This window comes from Mus musculus, chromosome 6 (genome assembly GCF_000001635.26).
Source record: "Mus musculus strain C57BL/6J chromosome 6, GRCm38.p6 C57BL/6J".
In the NCBI taxonomy this organism is placed as follows: domain Eukaryota; kingdom Metazoa; phylum Chordata; class Mammalia; order Rodentia; family Muridae; genus Mus; species Mus musculus.
This window is the reverse complement of record NC_000072.6, coordinates 91,155,375-91,176,014: the sequence shown is the minus strand read 5'-3', so window position 1 is coordinate 91,176,014 and position 20,640 is coordinate 91,155,375. Positions and strand designations below refer to the sequence as shown.

Below are 20,640 nucleotides of genomic sequence, written 5' to 3'. Positions count from 1 at the left end.
GAGGGGAGAGTAGGAAGAAGGTGCCATGGAGTAGGTGAATCATGAGCACATGGCCATAAGGGCCAGCGTTTGGAGGAGAGGGCCAGGAGGAACACAGCAAGTAATATTTCGGGATTACTGAGAGGGAAGTAGATATAATAGCACTGAGGGTTCATATCTGCCCTGATCTAGTGCTTTATAGCTTATTATAAAGGTTTTGTGACTTTTATTTGGGAACTAAATGATCTAGGGTAAACAGAAAGTAGTTTGGATATTCTTGGGCCAGGGAGTGGCACTATTATTGCTGGAGGAAGTGTGTCACTGTACTAGTGGGTTTGAGACCTTCTTTAGCTGCCCTTGAAGGACAGCCTTCTCCTGGTTGCCTTGAGATCTAGATGCAGAACTCTTTGCTCCTTCTCCAGCGCCATGTCTGCTGGACACTGCCAGGCTTCCTGCCATGATGATAATGGACTGAACCTCTGAACCTTTAAGCCTGCCCCAACTAAATGTTGTCCTTTATAAGAATTGCCTTGGTCATGGTGTCTCTCCACAGCAATGGAAACCCTAAGACACCTCCAAATAATTCTTACCACAACAGGAGGCTCTAAGGTAAATCCAGACATGACAGACTAGTGCCTGGCACCTTGTGCAGTTCTGTCAATGGCAGCCTTTATCATGTGCTCACACCCTCCTGTCCCCTTAACATTTCAACACAGATCACATCCACCTGTGCCATTGGGATATATATATATATATATATATATGTGTGTGTGTGTATGTGTATATGTATATATATATATATATGTATGTATATGTATATATATGTGTATATATGTATGTGTATATGTATATATATGTATGTATGTATATATGTATGTATGTATATATATATACAGCCACTCTGCTAAACTGACAAGTTTCTGTCGTCCCTACCTGCCTGGAGGCCCACCCTGGGACAACACATCCCCCTGTGTTCCAACTGCTTCACAGAGCTGTATGATTCCCCCCTGGCTGGACCCCTCACTTTCCCAGATCCCAACCCCAGTTGATCTTATTGCCAAGATACCTACCATACCTCCTTTGACTGGTAAGTGCCCCACTCCCAGCCCTGTACCCCACCCCTAGCCCTGCACCCCAGCAAAGGATGAGCCTCACACTTGCAAAGCTGATAGAACAGGGTTGCAACCTTGCTCATTACTCAGAGACATGTGTTGATCAGGGGCAAACTCCTCACCCTCCTTCTGGGGCCTCAGTTTCCTTATCTGCTAAAATCGGAATTGTGCTATCCTCAGACCTTTGACGATGAAAAAACAACAACCACTCATCTTGGGCAGCTGCCCTGGTTAAGTGTCTGGATTGGTGAATTTTGAATCTTTATTTCCAGTGGTCCTCAGGAGGCAGGTCTGTCTACCTCAGAACACACAGCAACAACCTGGAGCCTGAATGGCACTCAGACAAACTCCACAATGACAAACTGTGCTGTCACCACTCCCCAATGTCCTGGGAGGTACCTCCAGTCAGAGGCAAAGAGGCCATGACAGAGGGGTGTGGTGCTGCACTATTAGTACTGTGGGGTCTGGTCCAGGTCAGTGGTTTAGACAACTGGTGACTCTGGCATCCTCCCGACTCCAGCAGAGGGAGTATGAAGGACACTATGAAGGCTGTGGGAATACCCCCACATGGTAATGAATATGAGTCCTGTAGTTGGAGCAGATCCAGGGCAGGAGGAAACCCAGCTGGCCCACATCCTCTTACCCCTGTGCCCTTGGTTATGCTGCCAATCTCTGGCTAGGGGTGGCTGCTTTCCTGCCTACGTCACGGAGGGCCCTGGCTGTCCCTTCAGGGTCAAATGGCCAGAGGGCAGGTAGACCTTGGGGCCACAGACAAAGATGAAAATTGGGCACTTTGGGTGAGCCCAATGGAGATTGTAGCTCACTCAAGGTCTGTGGGGCCACTGTACCTAGATGTTACCTTCGCTGCCCTCCCTCTAGCAAGCCCCACCTAGGACTAGCTTGGCCACCAGCCTCCATCTCATTTCTATCTGCAGGGCCTTGCCTTCTCTCCATCCTGGTCAGCAGCCCCTTAAAAACTCCAGTTTGGAGGGTCACTCCTGAGCTAAACACTCATCCCAAACGTGTTTTCATGCTGAACAGAGGAGATAAGTTGGGGGCCTTGGGCATCCTCAGTGTTCAACCCCATCATCATAGGGGGAGCTTGGAAAAACAGGTCTGTCTGGACCTTGACTTATTGAGGGGAACCCAAACTGGAGAATCCCAGCTTCCTTCTTCCTTAGGCCTCCCAATCCATACCAGGACTACTACCTGTTAGCTGAGAACCCAGTGCCCCCTGGAGGCTGGCTATGGAAACTCCTCAGACCCACAGGCACCAACGTCCAGGAGGGGACCTCTCCAGACTAAAGTGAGGAAGTAAGCCAACCAGGTCGGGGAGGGCCCTTCTTCTGCTGATATGAACAGCAAACGACTCTACTCCAGAGGCCCCTCCCTGTGGCTGGAGCTAAGCTGTCCTCCCTGACTCTTGATGGCCTGCCTGCTTCCCACATGGGCTCCTCCCTGGGACTCAGCTCTTCCACCCCAAAGGCCCAGAGACCCTTGGGCACCTGGTGGGGAGTGGAGGAGTGGCCAGCAAGGCTGGCTCCTGCTCTTCCTGCCCCTCCACACTCACTGGCAGCTGTCTTCACAGCAACAAACACAGGCGGGTGGGCGGGTGGATGGGGTGGGGGGGCAGGTATGACAATGTTCTGTGAGTAGCCGTCAAGGCACAGCACAGGAAAGCAGGGGGATGCCCGAGTTCTGTGCCGAGACGCAGGGAAACTCAGGCCCAATGAGCCCCAGGTCATGCAAGTTGAGGATGGAGTCGGCGATAATACGGGCTGTGCGCTTCTGGTACCCACCCGAGGTCACCATGAGGATGGGTATATCATGGGCTCGGACCACGCGGAAAACCACTTCATCCCTCTTCACAATGCCCTGTGGGAAGACAGGGAGGGTGAATTCAGTTAGGTCCGAGTTCCCGTGGTATCAAAAAGTACTACTGCGAGTCTAGCCCTGATGTGGACTGCTGTTGCTTTTGGCATCTCCTCCAGACATAAGGCTGCCCATATTTTCTAATTTTGCCAACTATCAGAGCACAGCTTTCCTGCTCTAAATGGGCCAGGACACACAGCTTGGCAGATAGACAAATTCCTAAAAATGACCCCCTGGGGGTATGATGTGCCCCTGGGCTGATAGATACATGTCCTAGGTGGCCCTAGGGTCCCTATGGCTTGAATATGAAATGTCCCCCACAGGTTCACACATGTTTGAACACTTGCACCCTGGCTGGTGGTGCTGCCTGGGAAGGTCCTAGATCTTTTTGGCAGAGCCTGCTAGAAAGTACATCACATTTTATACCTGGGCCCCACTTCCTGTTATCTTTCTGCTTCCTGTGTACAGACCAAATGTGGTCTCTCTGCTTCCTGCCTACCCCACCAGGCCCATGTCCCTGCTACTATGTCTTCCCTGCCGTGAATAATTCCACTCCTTCAGGAACTGTGAGTTAAAATGAGCCCTTTGCTCCGAGCTGCCACAATTAGCAGAGGACTCTCTTCCAGCAACAGAAAGGTGACTGACATGTGGTTGGACTGTGGCCAGGCTACATGCGAATCTCCAGGTGACCCCTGTGCTAGGACGTACCGCTGGGCTGATGGACAGCCCCCCGAGGCGGTCTCCCTCCAGCACGTCCGTGCCAGCGTTGTACACCACCACGTCAGGCAGGTGCTCCTGGAGGGACCTCCTGACATTCCTCTCCACCTTCTCCAGATATTCCTCATCTTCTGTGCCCCACTCCAATTCCACCTTCCGCCTGATGGCCTCTGGGAAGGAGACACAAACAGTCCGGAGTACAAAGCGGGGAAACTGAGGCAGAGGATGGCATCGATGCGGGAACTTTTCGAAACCCACAACAGGACTGACTCCATCTCAGCCTGGCCTCTCCCTGCACCAAAGCTGAGTGGCGAAGGGGCATCCTTGGGAGGACAGATGATTAAAGCTGAAACTTTATCCCTGAGGGCCTAGGGACCCTATCCTTGAGCTCTACCAACACTGAACACCCCACATATCCAAGCCCAGGCTCTAAATAGTTCAGAGTCAGCTTAGTCAGAGTCGGCAGTGGCCAACCTCACCACCTGTGCCTACATGGCCCTGCCATGTTTTCATACATGTCCTGGGAGGTCCATCTGTTGAAGGCTTGGTTCCCAGCCCATGGTACTACTGTATGATGCTGCTACTGATGACTGGACCTTTAAGAGGTGGAGCCACTTAAGAGGTGGAGGAAGTGATGCAACTTGACAGAGATATATCAAGACCATGCCCCGAATGTGTCTCTGCCTCTGGTCATCATGAGATGAGAAGGTTTCCTACCAACATGTAGCTGTGGTACCCTGTAACATAAGCCCAGTGCAACACGACCTACTGAACAGAGACTGGAACCTTAAAGCCATGGGCCAAGGCAAACTCTCCTCCTCTCAAGCTGTCAGCCAGCTCCAATCTAAGACTGCTGCTGACCTCAGTAGTGATTCCATGGTACTGGCTTCTTCAAAAGAATCCTGCATACTCTGTCACAGAGACAGAAAGCTGACTGAGACTCTACTGCCAGTGGGGCAGGCAAGTTGCTGATTTCAAACTTGGTCTCAGAGCCTCTGGGTTATGCTTGAGTCCATTTCTGCTGGTTTGTTTTTAAACATTTTATTATACTTTAATTTGCTTTATATTTTATCTTATTTTAATTATACATATATGGGAGTATGTTCATTTGTACAGTGCCTGCAGAGGCCAGAAGAGGGTATCAGATCCCCTGGAGCTGGAATCATAGGTGGTTGTAAGCCACTTGATATGGGAGCTGGGACTTAAACTCAGCTACTTTTAAACTGAGCATTTTTCCCCCAGCCTTCATTTTTGGCACAAGGTTATGGAGTATCACTGTGACAGATTTTAGGATGATTATGTTAACATTTGAAGTTGGGGGTGGAAAAGCCACTGAGTGTGGGAACCTGGAAGATAAGAACATTGAAAGCAGTGCAGACAATGTAGGCCTGGGCTGTGACGTTTCATGGGGAATCTTAGGCTCTATCAAGGGCCACTCGCGTGCTGTTCTGCATTGAGAATCTGTGATTCTGGTAAGCTGAGGTGAAGAATCAGCTGTGACTAACAAGAGGCCAATGACACTGAAATAAAACTCTTGTTTTTCTGGGACAACCGACACTAGTCAGGTGGGACTGAGAATTAGTGATAATTAAGAAAAGACCAGCATCGTTAAGGCAAAAATCTGGGAAGTGTTTCCTCAGGGTCAACACACAAGCAAGGATGCAGAGGAGGCCAAGAACGTATGCTGTGCTGGAAGCCAAGTTTTGTAATGTGTAAGGGTCTCCCACATGGTACTGGTTCTGAAGGGGATATGGAGAAAAGTTGAGGCTTGACACCCAGTGGTGGGATAAGAGACCCTAAGAGAGGCCAGGGAGGCGATTAGCAAAGGTGCACCCACTATAGACTCCAGAAATTTGAAGATCCTAGTACCATGGGATGACCAGCAAGGTCAGCAACAGCTGTGGAGTAGAGTTGGCATGAGCCTAGGACACAAGATATACTGCAGAGGTTGGGAATGGGAAATGGAGCAGGCCCGTCACAGCCCGGAGAATCATGGGTGGGTCCCAGATGTTGAGCACTGGACTTTTTACGCTGTTGCTTTGGTTAGAGTGTGACTGTGCACTGGCTTTGGTTCTTCCTGCGAAGAGTTTTAAAAAAGTGTTTATTCTGATCTTGTAAGAACCCCGTTATCAGACTTTGGATATTTCAGAGAAACTTTGAACTTTGAAAGATATTTTAAATGTTTTAAAGAGACTGGACTTTTATAGTGCTTGGATTTTTAAAGACTAGAACTTTTAAAGGTTGGAATGTTTGATACTGTGAATCAAACATACCATCCTGGGGACAAATGGTAGAGGAAGACTATGGTTGAATAGTAATGTTTGTCCGTCACATTGACAACAAGGGGGGCAACTGTGTTGTATTTTATGGGTGGTGTCACCCCTGGGTAGGTGGTCCTAGGGTTTAAGAAAAGAAACTGAGCATGTCGGGAGGAGCCAGCCAGTGAGCAGCATTCTTCTACGGCTTCTGCTTCACTTCTTACCAAGTTCCTTCCCTGACTCCCCTCATAATGAACTATATATAGACCGTAAGCTGAAATAAACTTTTTCTTCCTCAGGTTGCTTTTAGTCATGGTGTTTCATCACAGCAATAGAAATCTAACCAAGGCACAAATCCTTTCTTCTGCCATTTTTATGTTTTCTACTGCAACCCTGCTCTGTGTCTGTCTGTCTCTGTCTCTGTCTCTCTCCCTCTCTCTCTCCCTCTGAGGTCCAGTGACTCCCTTAGGTCCCCATGTGCTCGTGGGTATAGCAGGAGCACTTGGTGGGAACACTACAGATAAAGGAATGGCATAGCCATACCCACCAGGCACACACTGAGGACAGAGGTCGGGATAAACTTACCTTTAGCAAAGCGATCCCCAGGGTAGATGTGGCGGTTGTAAACATCCATGATGTATACTCGCTTGTCACCCATGAAGTCTCGCTCATGCCCATTGCCCTATGCACAGACACAACTGTCACTGCAGGCAGCTGCTCTCAGGATGGGGTGGGGGACCCTAACCACCACCGGAACTGCCTCCTGCTCTGTCAGGTGGCTTGACCTTAGGGATCTAGTGTCACACAGCTGACAGGCAGCAGAGCCAGGCACGCTCCAGACATGACCCCATAGCCTCTTCCAGAACCTGCAGTGTGGCCAACCCTGTCTCTCACCCTCTCTGCGAAACAGGGCAAGATCTGGCCTTGCTTGCTACCCTCTTGGCTCTGCAGGGGCATCGGTGGGATTGGGACATGGAGAACAAACTGCAAAAAGGTTGTATATGTGAGACTTGGTTTACCTGGAGCCGAGTAAGGGGACAGAGTAGTTGAGCCTTATGAAGAGCTCCTGCCTGGTATATGAGTAGTCAGCAGGAGGCAGTGAGACCAAGGGGTCTCAAGGACAGAGCTGAGCTACCAGGGACATGGGAAGGCGAGTCTCTCACCAACGGAAGGCTCTGGTGCCTGGGCTCCTGCAGAGTGCTCACCTGGTGGGCATCGAGATCAATGATGGTGGCTCTGGAGATGCCTTCCACGCGTTCAAACAGGAACTGACAGGGAGGGAAGATGTGTGAGGACTTGACAGGTCAGAGGACCCAACCCTTTGGGGACTAAGGGATGGGGTTGAGGGGTCAGGAGGACAATGGATAAGACATCATGTTCCCAGTAGAGCTGGGGTGCTAGGAGAAACTCAGGGAGCAGTGGAGGGTGGGGAGGGGAGGGGAGGGGAGGGAAGGCTGGGGGCAAGGAGTGTATACTATGACCTGAAGGTTAAGTGATCAGGTTGTGGGTCCCCTGGGGAATGTGGGGTTGACAGATTAGCCCCACAGTGTTAGAATTTAACTCCCCAAACTTTGCTTCATTCTATAATGCTAAATCCTGATGCCTCTTCCTCCACTAGGAGACCCCTTCCCTGCTCCCCTCTAAGTTCTAACAGCCAGGTCTGCTGACAGCCTATCTACATGCCTGTAAGAAAAGAGGCTCCATCAGCCTGGCACCCAGCGTGAGACTCGGCAGAGAGCACATTGGGAGCTCGGGGGTCCCACAGACCCACAGAGTGGGCAAGCTCCCTCCACTCAGCTTCCTTAGAGTGAGGCTCAGGGTTCAGCGAGGGAGGGGCAAGTGAAGGAGCTGGGTCCAGATTAGGACATGAAATCGACACCAGCTATGCAGAGCTCTGTTGTCACCAGGATCCTAACTTGTCCCTGCCTCACTCCTGCCCACTTCAGCCACACCCTTCTTCATACCCAAAGGTCCTGAAACCTGCCTGTCCCTCTACCCACACCTACTCCTAGCACTGGGGAGGCTGTGATGGCTCCCTCCTGCCACAGACACCTTCTAGTGGCTGGAATGTGCCAGGTCCAGTTCGGCCAGGAAGAACCTCCCCACTGTGAGCCCACCTCCCTCCCCTAGAGTGTGTGGTAAGCTATGGGGTGATGTGGTCTTTAGAGGTAAGGTACCACAGGTTTAGAGACACACCTTGATAGCCAGTGTGATGTCTGCATAGGCACAGAAGCCCCCACCACGGTCACTGGAGCAGTGGTGGAAGCCACCACCTGCAGAAAGCCAGACAGTGGTGTTGGTCAGAACCAGGTCTAGGTGCTCCTCCCTACCATCCCCCTCCTGTTGGGATTCCAGGTTGGCCAAGTGAACAGAACACCTGGGCATGTCATCAAATCCAGGCCAAGAGGGAGCTTGATGCCATAACCACCTCACCCCATAGTAAAAGACAAGTTTCAGGGAAACCCAGCCATGTCCATGGCCAGCTGAGCTGCCCCAGGGTTCCCACACCAGGAAAGGAGCAGCATTAGCAGGCTTGCTTTGGACCCAGGTTTTCCCTGTAGTGGACAGAGATGACTAGGAACAGTACCCTATGCTGACCACAGCTGTCCATGCCATGCCAAACTCTGAGACATAGTCTGCATGTAGTTTTTGCTTTGGACCAGAGGGCTGCTGTTGCCTGTCTTCTGCTAAAATGGCTAGTAAGCTGCTACTGTTCCTGTATCCCTGGAGACCCTGGGTTATAAGAACCTTCTGAAAGGGAGGTCCAAAACTATCCCCACCCTGACAGTGTGAGGTTCGGGCTGTGCAGATAAATAACTTGCCTCTTCCACTCATTGGGGACCCCTAACAGGGCATCCAGCTTGCCTCTCTATAGGCCAGAAGAGAATTCCATCTTCACTAGTACCTTTTACAGGTGAGCTGCCCCAGGCCCAGAGAGGACCAACAACATGCCCAGAAAATATAACAAGAAAACAGTTAGCAGCACCATTAGTGAAATCCAGGCTTCATTAGGACCTAGAGGCTCAGTTAACCAGGCCCTAGTTTCCATGATAGGAGTATCACTGAGGTCCTCCATGAACCGGGAACTATGCTACAGACACACATGGCATAAACTACCCATGTCCCTATATAACTGGGTATTCTAACATCATGGCTATGCCAGGTCTAATTGGGTACCTGGCAATGCAAGCAGGAAGAGTCATGGCCCCTGGCCATGTGGAGCTCACAAAAAGGGATCCTCTAGGGTCCTGCACAAGCCAGCAGCTTCTTCATAACACAACTATGCAACAGCAAAGGAAAGGCTGCTAGGAAAAAGGTTCTTCAACTGTCAAGGACTGTGAAGACAGACTGTAGAGACCACACAGAACCAGAAAGCACTGGCCCCCAGAACCCCTGTTGTGGCACTTAGCCTGGGCCTATCCCCTCGTCGTCCCATGACCAAGCCCTGTCCACTGGCCTAGTCCCCAGAAAGATGGACCCTTTCAGGAGAGGCACGTGGAGGCAACTAATTCCACACAGACATGCCCAGGAACCTACCTGAGGGACGGCACAGGCTCTCTGGGTGGAAGAGAACTCCCTGTCATTGGAAATATGTAAATGTTGGGCAGGGACATTCTCACAACAAATATCTCACAGCAGATAGAGGTACCCGTGGGGCCTACACAGGAACAAAAAGGCTGTATACTACTCCAGGCTACTCGGCTGGCTCTGAGGGCTTTCCTGTCCCTCTGTCCCCACACCCTTTCCAACTCCACCAGGACAGCCAGACATTCTGAAGTCCCAGCACTCACCAACATTGATGGCCCAGCCTCGCTCCACAGCCAGCTTCCCTGCCTTTGGAGACAAGCAGAGGGTAGGAGTTCAGGCCTCATCCTGAGGCAGGCATGTACACATTCAATATAAGCTCTGGGGCAGGAATAGGCCACAGATAGAACGAGGCAGCACCTCATTCCTCAACAGACCAGTGGCAACCAGGGGAAAAACTCAACTGCCCAAGTGGGGAAGGGTCAGGAGTGGCCCTCCCAGTTTTACGGGGAAAACAATCAGAAATTCAAGTGAGGTGAGCTGAGGATTCCCACATGGCTTTCTGAATGCAAAAGAGATAGTCTGCTTGTGGAAATACTGCAAGCTGGTAGGTGCAATCCTGCAGGCATTTGGGGGGAATGGCAATACAAAACTTGGTAGTGCCAGAGTGCTGTGACCATGGCTGGGACAGACCTCATTGATTCTGACACAAAGTGTGCCCACACTACCAGACTCCCAGCAGTGAGTAGCACTACTGTAGAACATATGTTTGCTGGGTTGCAAATGCAGTAACTCAAATTGTTATTGGATGGGACAAGTCCCTATAGGGCAAAGTGGTGTAGGGGCCTAGAGCTGCACATCCCACCCTGCCTACCATGATGGTGCCTCCAGTCTGGGTCCGCAGGGGCCTCAGCACCTTCCTCTGCACAAGGAAGTTGGGAAGAAAGATGACCGGGGGGATCTCAGTGATGGTAGCCACCACAAAGGACCACTGTGGAAAGAGACATGGAAGTCAAACTTGATGCCAAGGCCTGGGCACGGTGGCTCCCCTCTCGTTCTTGGGAAGTGACAGCTGGGGGCCACCTTTGAGTCCTAGCTTTGTGCTTGGGCACAGTGAAGTTGATGGCAGCCTTCTGAGGCACTCTTCTGCCCTCTTGTGTCTAGAATAAGTACTGCAGGCTGTGCTGAGATTGCATGGGGCACCTCTGCTCCCCACAGCCAGAGCCTTGTCTCTGAGGCCAAGTGTCAGTCAGCATGAGACAGTCAGGTGGGCTTGGGGTCCTGACCTGTGCTGGGACACTTGTAGACAAGGCTAACAAGCCAGCAGGTGCTATGACAGAGAAGTACCAGTCTTCTCGGGAAGGGAGACGGCCTCGTGGAGAAGGCAATGCTTATAAAAAAAAACAGTGAACCAGAGTCCCCCAGATGCAGGCTTTAGGCCAAAGACGCAATTTAGGGCAAGGGATTGAGCTCAGGAATGTCAGAAGCTGGATAGGGCAGGGAAAGGAAGCATCTCTGTGGTCTTCTGCGGTTCAGGACCTGGTCTGCTAGCACAGGTTCACACCATACTGTCAGGGCAGTATAGAGGCCCAGAAGAAGGAAAGCCAGAACTAAAAACTAAAATAACAGGGACTCCCTGAGCCCCATCTCCATCTGATGTGAGTACTTTGTTATTTTCCCTGCACTTCCAATCCTGACTCCGTTCCTTTCTGCTCAGCTCTGCAGAGGCAGGTTTTGATGTATCTAGCTCCCTCTGCTGCCCCTTGCTCTTTTTGTTGGAGACATCAATATTTCTACATATCCCTGGATGATCTGGTACTATGTAGACCAGATTGGCCTCCAACTCAAGAGACATCTGCCTTTGCCTCCTGAATGCTGTGATTAAATGTATGCACTACATGTATACCCTGCCAGTTCTATCTTTATAGACAGCGGTTCCATGCTCTCATCAGGGGACTGCTTCTTGGACAAGATCCATGAGGACTCCATGCCCGTGTGTAAATGGAATCATATTTACATGGAACCTGAGCATATCCTCCTGCATATATCATGCCTACATTGCTTATAGCATGGGACATATTACCACGCTGAGAGAAGTTTATGCCACGGTTTAGGGAGCAACACAAGAAATGTGTATGTTAAGATGGATGCATTATTGATTTAAGAATATTCTCCCTCTGGTTGGTTAGACCTGAGAACAAAGGGCCCAAATATATAAGCTTGTACTTATGAGTCAGTCTTGAGCTAAAGGTCGTGTGGTAGTACATGCCTGTCATCCCAGCTTGGGACGTGGAGGCCGACGACTTTGGAGTCCAAGGCCAGCCCTGGCTACACAAGACCCTGCCTCAAAGAAACAAAACATGCATGTTTAATGAGAATTCCATGCCTCAGTTACTTCAGGCATATTTCAAGTGCTGGCCAGACACTGAGGCTGGTGGCTGGATGGAGCTGAACTAGGACGTGCCACGACAGACAGCTTTATCAGGCAGCACTGCTCTGGGGGAAAAAAAACCTGTTGGTCATCAAATAAAACACTGATGCAAGGTAGGAGTGGGTTGTGACTAGACTGGAGGAAGAGGAAGAAAGGGATTTGGCAGAGTGGTCAATGGGGCATGGTAATTACAGTGGTCAGAGTGAATGAATGTATGGCCTCACAGTGGCACAGGCCAGGGTAGTTACAGTTACAGTAGACAGAGGGAGCTGATGTAGGGCCTCACAGTGACACTGATACTGGAGGGTGACAAGCCGAAGATGGAGCAGCTGAGAAGGGCCCCCCGTGTGTGTGGGGTGGGGTGGGGAGACAACAAGGGACAGATAAAGATTATCTGGGATGTGCAGCAGGTTGCCAGGGGACAGCCCAGATGAGTAGGAAGGACCCACCCAGAATGCCCTGTGACAAACTTGGGAGGGGCAAGGGCTCTGAGCTGGGACAGGGCTCTCAAGTCCCCTCTGAGCTCTGCCTCAGTTGTGTGACTTTGCATGCAGCTGTTTCCCTCTGTGCCTGCCTCCTTGTCTGCAAATTAGGGTCTGAAATGAGGGTGTAACAGTGGAAGCCTGCTGAAGGGGCCCTCCTGAAGAGGCCTGTCATTACCTCCTTAAAACACTGCCCTAGCTGCCCAGAAGACTATCATAGACCTGCACACAGCTACCAGCACGTCTGTGTCACCATCCAAAGATGCACCGCATCTGTGGCTATCCCCTTCAGAGACACACTAGTACTACCAATCCTTAATCTAAAATAACACTGTGGGGCCTAGAGGCCAGTGCCTGTGAATCCACCGGCTTAGGAGGTTGAGGATAAAAATCATGAGCTCACACCAACTTTGTCTCAAAATTATTTTTTAAATTTAAATTTTAAAGAGGGGGGGATTGATGATGTAGTTTAGTAATTGTGTGCCTGCCTGAGATTAGACAGACAAACCAACCTAAACTCTCAGGGATCCCTGGGCTCCGTCACTTTTCTTACACCACCAAGCAGGTGAATCCAATGCTTTGTGCTGGGGGCCGCAGGCTCCTGATCTGATGTCCTCTTGAGCTCTCTACTGCTTCTATCTGCTATTTGTTCTTTATTTCTGCTTGCTATAAACTTTAATAAACTCATTCATTCAAAATCCACATAGCTATGCTAGACATTTTCTTGGTACAAAACTGGTGTATACTGACCCCCCCCCCCAATAAGCAAAATTAGGTATTGAAACAAACGTGTATGGGCATACCCATAGCAACACAACTGCCAATCATTAAAACGGGAGAAATAGCCCATGTGTGCACAAACTAATGGACAGACAGACAAGATGTGGTACACCACATGGTGGAATATTATGCATCCATGAAGAGGAATGTGCCGGGGGTGGTATGTGGCTTCCTGGCAAAGCACTTGCCCTGCATACTAGAGCTCTCAATCCCAGCCACTGGGGAAGAAAAATGCATGGTACCTGCTCAATATGCTGTGTGGTAAGGCAAACCAGATGCCAAAGCACACACACTGATTTCATCTGTATTGAGTCAAGTACAAAGTACATGAGTCTGTGGAGTCACAGTAAGTGGGCGGAGACCAGGCAGAGGGCAGGCAATAGCAGGGAGCAAGCACTCTGTGGGATCAGGTTTCCTTTCAGGGTGACAGGAACAGCTATAGGTCGTGACATCACATGGATGAATGACGGAGACGCTGCTGAGCCTTAAGATGGTGGATTGTGAAATATGTAATTAGCCACATTCTTTAAAGGGGAGATGGACCTCTTGGAAGATGGGAAGAACTGACTAAGTCAAAGACCCAGTTCCCATCCCTTCCAGCCTCTCCCATCTTCTGCCCTCTGGGTGTCCTGAGGTCAGTCTCCTTCCCCCCCACGGGGCCTCTGCACTTGTAACCCATGCTTAGACTGTCCCTCCCTCACTCCCACCCTTCAGGCCTGCTGGCCTCACTATCCTCCACACCCTTTTTTTGCTGTCCCCCTTTCTGCAGGCGTTTGGCACATGTTCAGCAAGTTACATTTCTTCTTTGCTCTCCGCTGGAGAGGGACTTGGTCTCTGGTTCCATCCCTCCTCTGTAGGACTCAAAACAGTGTGCACACTGGTTATGAACTTGCTGACCGAGCTCAGGGACAGATGTCAGGAGCTACCCAGCTCTGACCTGCTCCCAGGGACAGGGCCCTAGAGTTCACAGCAAGTAAAGACCAGTGCTGATGTTGCCAAGATTCCAGTATTAATGGGTCCAGCCCTAAGCTGTACACACAGTAGGTGCTCCTGCATCAGTGTTGTCTCTCTCTTTTGGGGGCCCTGGTCACTGGGATGGGAGTCTGCAGCACTACAGGTGTGTGGGAGAGAGCAGATGAGGCAGCAGGGGGCGGGGAGGGAGGATGGTACATGTAGTGGCTGGTCTTGTGTGTCAACTTGACACAGGCTGGAGTTATCACAGAGGAAGGAGCTTTACGTTGGGGAAGTGCCTCCATGAGATCCAGCTGTGGGACATTTTCTCAATTAGTGATCAAGGTTGAGGGTCCCTTGTGGGTGGTGCCATCCCTGGGCTGGTAGTGTTGGGTTCTATAAGAAAGCAAGCTGAGCAAGCCAGTGGAAGTAAGCCAGTAAAGAACATCCCTCCATGGCCTCTACATCAGTTCCTGCTTCCTGACTTGCTTGAGTTCCAGTCCTGACTTTCTTTGTTGATGAACAACGATGTGGAAGTGTAAGCTGAATAAACCCTTTCCTCCCCAACTTGCTTCTTGGTCATGGTGTTTGTGCAGGAATAGAAACCCTAAGACAGTACACAACACCCACAGAAAGACCCAAGAAACACCACCGTGGGAACCCTAAAGAGACCTGCCAGACACCATTTGGCATGTCCCCAGAAGAGGAAAGGGACAGACAGTACAGACATGGGGTGGGGGAGGTGTGTCCAAGCTGTGCATTAGATAGGTCTCACCTGAGCGGCAACAGCACCCCCCCCATCACTCCCCCTCCCCCTCCACCCCACCCCACCCCCAGCAAACCTGGTTGTGGTACTCAGGATAAAACTCATGTTTCCTCCTCAGCTTGCCAGACTCCTTGTGGCCTGGCCACACAAGACCTGGTATATTGTAAAAGTTACGCTTCTCCCTTTGATCTGGCTCCCACGGAGTTCTGAGCCAAGCGTCCTCATGGTGATCAGCTATGTGTTTTGCTGATATAGCTGAGCCCCCCCCCCCCCACCATGTTCTTATTTTCTGTTTGGGAATCACAGAATACGCTGCTTCCAGATTTGGGGAACACCTGCCCTGTAAGTTTCCCGTAAGGTTTTGTAAATGGGAGGAATCCTAGGAAATATCCTCCCAGCCTCTGCCTCATCCCAGCCCCACTCTGTTTTGGTCTCTCCCTGCCAAACTCAGAGCATCCTCCCCCTGCCTTCCCCTCCCCCTCTGACTTCTGGCCAGGCTTTTGCTGTGGACTAATCACGCATGTCTGGGCCCCAGGAAACCAGGGCAGCCAGGCACTGGGCTTCCAGCCAGTGCCTCACACCTCTCTCCTGGGAGCCAGGTCTCAGCGTCTTCCTGGCAATCTTTCCCAAGCTCACTGCCATGGCCCATCTAGAATTCTCAGAGCTCAGACCATGGCTGGAGGGGAAAGAGGCAGCAGCTGTGGCCCTGGTCCTGAATAGATGCCTGCAAGGCCCCCCCCCCCCATGCTTAACACCACCATCCCCAAGTGATTTTGAGCAGGTACAGGCAACTTCTGAGCCAAGGTCTTTCCAGACAGAGTGAAGCAGCCTGTTGACTTCTGCCATCTGTGGAGTCCTGAAGCCTTGGGCTCTGACAGGAAACTTGGGGCCCAGAAACTCCCATTCTCTGAGGCAGATAATCAATGGCACCCTAATGCAGTTCCAGCCAGCACAGACTGGAAACCATGCCCTCCTCCCCATGTCAACCTGTCACATAAAGATTTACCAAAGACCTTGACTTCCAATAGGAGTTTACAGTGTCCTGTGCAAAGAGGCCACGGGCAGACAGTGGTAGCCCAGCGTGGCCTACAGTTGGGATTTTAAAGCTTACAGTTAGTACATTCAGAATCAGGGTAGGGCCTAGGGCTGGGGCTCAGGGGTAGGGTGCTTGCCTAACATGTTCAATCCCAATAACCATAAAAACTAAAAACAAACAAACAAACAAAACACCCCCTGAAAAGCCCAAAGCAAAAAAAAAAAAAATTAGGAAAAAAAAAAAAAAAGAAAGAAATCTGAGAATATCATTTAATAAGCAGCATTCTGGCTTCTCTTGATAAAGCAGGTCCTGTAGTCTGGGCCCAGCAGTGCGGCAACCAACCACACAGCCCATATGGGAGGGGAAGATCTTCTGCAGCACACCCCCCCCCCCACCAGACGCCTCCATCTGCCCCCACCACCACCTTTATGTTCCCTTCCGGACCCTGGGGCATTTCAAACCCATTTTGCCCGAGAGTTTTCATTTACAGGGAGACCTTGGAATAGCATCTCAGGCCACTACAAACACAGGACAGAATAAAGTGGTCGAGTGGACAGGACAAGGGCTAATGTCCCCTCCCACCGAAGGGATGCCAGCAGCAGCCTTTAAGCCCTGTCCAGAGCATAGGCTGAAGGCCACCAATATGCCAAAGCCTCTAAGGGGTTCTGTCTGCACATACCCTTAAAATGGGGAGCTCACTACCCACAGAGATATCTTCTTAGCGGCCCCTCTTCATCTTAAGGACCTCCCCTGTGCTAGGGACAGGCGTAGGTACTCCTAGGGCTGAGCTGCTCCTCCTCCTACCACTGCTCCCAGCCACGGCCCACAGATCCCTGTACTGTACCTTCAGCTCGTTGAGATAGCGCCTCGTGTGCACCACCAGCAGGTCCTCCTCCGAGGCCTCCCGAGCCTCCACCAGCATGCCATCGGACAGCAGCTTCTCTTCTGGAACCACAGAACAAGACCCTGCTTCCTTTCCAGTTCTCAAGGGCCCAGCCCCTAGGCCTGCCCTTGGGCTGCAGGCTAGCCTCTGGCAGCCCCTCAGCACACAGTGAACTTGTGGGTATGCTGAGAATGGCTGTCTCCCTAGGCCAGTGTGGCCAGCGGTTAGGCCCTCTCTGTCCAAGGGGGTTGAACCTGAAACACACAGCAGTCTCCATATTTTCTGTGCTGCTGACAGCCACCAGATGAACTCAGGTACAACTGGATGACTTCCAGAAGCAAACAGCACAAAGAACAGCAATGTTCTCAAGGTAGAAAAAGCTCTTCAGAGCAACTCTCCCTCCACAGGTGGCTCAGGATGGTGTGGCCTTTCTCGGCCTGAACCAAAGGAGAGCAGTGGCTCACAGGCAGCAGAAGCCAGAACTGAACAACTGCTGTTTTCAGAGCCTTGTCTTCCTGCTGCGACCTTCTATTTATGGCAAGTGAAAGTGCCTTTCCCCATTTTGATGACATGGGTTTCCTTTTTAAAACAAAGTTAAGTTTTAAAAATTCCCAAAGCTCATTTAAAAATATGCAGTAAGTGTAGGAGTAGGTGGTATAGGGGGCATCGGGGTGTCTGAGTGGCTTGCAGAGTCTGGTTTCTGTATAGGGATGCCAAAGATTCATTTCATTTTTACAAAAGAAATTGAGGCTGAGAGCAGACATCCCCCCACAGGATGGTGAGACTGGGCCATGATGCTCTGGTTCTAGAGAAATCACAACCTAGGGTCTATTTTCAATGAGTCATGCTCAGAAACCAACGGGTCCCATCCACATCTATACGCAGGTCCAGGCAGGGGCTCCCTCCCACAGCCTCCCATGGCCTCCGACACCTCCAGACTCAGCCACGGTGCCCAAGGAGCCTGCCCTGTGGTCCTGCCTCCCGTCCTTCCTCATCCTCAGAGGCGCAGGAGTAAGAGGGGCTGGCGCTCACTCCCAGCTGAGGGGGATGAAGAACCCTTCTGTTGTGCCACTGAAAGAGGCAGGAGCCCAGATGGGGGCAGAGGGCACCAGCAGGAAACCATTTGTGCAGTCAACAGACGTGCAAGGCTAGCATCCCAGCCTTATACCAACACCACACATCACCTGTGTGCTTTCTAGTCCATGACTTCCTTTGGATGTTCAGGCAGGTCCCTACAGCGGAGGGGGAAGCTGTACCACCTGCCGTAGATAGGAGGTCCCCCGAGGAATGAAAACAAACCCAACAGAAACAGCTATGTTATTAATGTCTAATTTGATCCTATTTTTTGCACGATGCAGACCTGGGAGCTTGCTCTAGATTTTTAGGAAGGGAGATAGGGATCTAACTGGAGGGAATACAAGACAGGTCCCATCTTGCTTAGTAGCCTGCCTGGAAAGACCCTTTAACAGCAAGGCAGAAGGCAGTAGGCAGTCTGGGGGCTGAAATCAGGTAAGGATGGAATGAACACAGGGATGGAGGAGGCAGATGTAGGTCTGAGGGGGTGATGAGGATAGGGAGAAGGAAAAAATGGAGAAGGTCGATGCAGGTCTGAGGAGGTAGTATGGATAGGGAAATGGAGGAGACACGTGCTAGTCTGGGGGGGGGGGCGGCTCTTACCTTTCAGGAAGTTGATCACCTTGCCCCATTTCCCAGCATCAAAGGGGTGCAGCTTCTCCAGGCCCATGAAGGTGATGTTGTAACGTGGTGAGTACACGATGGGCCAGCGTTTCTCTGGTACATGCTGGTACAGCTGTGTTGCGTGAGGCCTTCAACGTGCAAAAGAGACACACATATGGACAACAGCCTCCTTGTGGAAAGCAGTGTTCCCCTCCCCACTCACACCAGGTCACTTAACAACCAACAGGAATGAAAACAGCTCCTTCCTGAACCCTGGCTGGCTTTGATTAAATCAGCTTCCAACACAGTCCTAACAGCGGCTCTGGGGACCAGGTGTGCCCAAGGTCACATGCCAGTGCCAGGTGTATTCAGGAGTACTGGTGCCAAGGCCCAAGGCCTGCACGGGGGAAGGCGGGGTGTATGGTGTAGGGGCTGGAATGTGGCTGTCTCACGAGTTAGCTCACACATCTGTGAAGCTGGGAACAAAATGCGCTGGGGCGGGGGGAGGGGAGGTGAGTAGACCGCGACTGCAGGAGGCTGTGCCCTCCTCGCAGCCCTGCAGCCCACCGCGGTGCCCTGCAAAGGGGAGAACCACCGTTCGTCCGCACGGTCACCCAGCCCGCCCCCAGCTGTCCCGCCGTGCCCATGGGAATCCCCAGAACCCATGCTTGGCCCCACGCGCGACCCCGCACACTCACATCCCGCAGCCGGCCCTGCCTGCTCTGGACGCCACTCCGCACCGGGAGGGGTGGGAGGGGTGCAAGAGGCAGGGCCTACGCAGAACACACGCCTCCATGGCGCTGGGAGCTGGAGGTGGAGCTCTGGCCTGCAGCTGCGTCACAGACGACCGGACCGGCGCCGGCCAAGGAGAAGCACCCAATGGAGTGCCGCCTGGAGGGCGTGGTCATGCGCAGCTCCGCCCGCATTCCCAGGGTAGAAATAATCAGACACTTGGTTAGGTGATGTGACCACGGGCTTCTCTGCACTATGTGGTGGTCTGTTCTGGGCATACCAGCCCAGCTATATGTTCTTTCCTGCGGTGCATCCCTGCATTCCTGTACCATCTGTGGCTATTTCACCATGGTATAAACAGTCCCCCACTTATAAAATGCCTTGAACCTGTTTCCCTATTGTAGAACAGGTCTGGTGATCCTATTTTTAGGGTCCAGTCGTGAATATCTGAACGTATCTCCTGTCTCCATTCCCCCTACACCCTGACCCTGGAAGCTGACCGACAGCTGGGGCCCCAACAATGGAGGCCAGAAGAAGAGACAATAGGCCCCTGTTGACCCAGCTGTCTTCATCAACCAAACAGAAGCAGCTGACCAGAGAAGCAGCCAGGAACTAATATGGCAGCTGGGAGCCCAGGGGCCACAGGGTCATGTGAAGGGAATGGGCAACGTTTTTTTTTTTTTTGTTGTTGTTGTTTTGTTTTGTTAGGGCATGAGGTAGCATGTCACAGTGAAGATCAAAAGTCAGCTCTGGTCAGACAAGTTTTTCCCTCCACCTTTGTGTAGGTTCTAAGGATTGAACTCGAACTCTCTGGCATGAACACCAACAATATGTATCTGCCAGCCAAGTCTGATCGTTGTCTGACAGTTTGGAAGAATGCCTCTGATGTGCCTACTGCTAGGTAATTTTCAGAAAACAGGACATAAATTCTGAAAGATGCTGAGAAAAACTGCCCCTAGGAGTGTGAGCTCAGTCAGGAGTTACTGCCCCAGCCATGGGTAGTGGGGCTGACCCAGAGGAGACACTGCCTTCAGTTCAGAGGACAAAAGGCAATTTCTTGTTCTTAGTGGTTTGGGAGCGTTCCCATATCATGTGGCCTAGCCTATGTGTTAGGAGTTACAGACTTTGAACCATCGTAGATAAGACAGTGGCATTATGATTTAAAGTTGCTATAGACTTGGGCAGTTAGAAGAAATAGCATTTGCTTATTACAAACCGGGAGGGGAGTCTTCCTGATTCCTTTGGTATAATGAAGTTTGAGCCTATATTCAGCCCAGCCTGGGCTATCTGCCAGCACCCTGGTCTTGGAAGGTTGAATCTGTTTGCTGGGCTTTCAGCGCTAGGAGATGATGTTGACTGTGTACCTTCTGGGGAAGCTGAGAGACTCCAAAGATAACATCAGCTCTTACTGAGTGCCTGTCATTAAGACAGAGCTAAGC

At 51.3% G+C, this 20,640-nt stretch overlaps 1 protein-coding gene across 4 annotated transcripts; it reads right to left on the bottom strand.

Annotated features, from left to right (window-relative positions):
* Nucleotides 1–1,322: 1,322 nt before the first annotated feature.
* On the bottom strand, nt 1,323–19,345 carry Hdac11 (histone deacetylase 11). 4 transcript variants are annotated; one of them, XR_003956189.1, is made up of 11 exons: nt 19,168–19,345; nt 18,470–18,618; nt 16,754–16,854; nt 10,338–10,454; nt 9,730–9,772; nt 9,476–9,596; nt 8,135–8,211; nt 7,144–7,206; nt 6,524–6,620; nt 3,672–3,850; nt 1,323–2,966 (listed from the first exon to the last, which is right to left on the bottom strand). XR_003956189.1 is itself a non-coding variant. In XM_006505995.2 (10 exons), exons 4-10 carry the CDS (start codon nt 9,733–9,735, stop codon nt 2,751–2,753), a joined length of 678 nt encoding a protein of 225 aa, XP_006506058.1. In that variant the 5' UTR covers nt 9,736–9,772; nt 10,338–10,454; nt 16,754–16,854; nt 18,470–18,618; the 3' UTR covers nt 1,323–2,750. The 4 variants fall into 4 exon arrangements, 2 of the variants coding, with proteins under 2 accessions (XP_006506058.1, NP_659168.1); XR_003956190.1 differs by having other exon boundaries at nt 9,476–9,515; XM_006505995.2 differs by lacking the exon at nt 19,168–19,345 and having other exon boundaries at nt 9,476–9,515.
* Between the last annotated feature and the right edge of the window lie 1,295 nt (nt 19,346–20,640).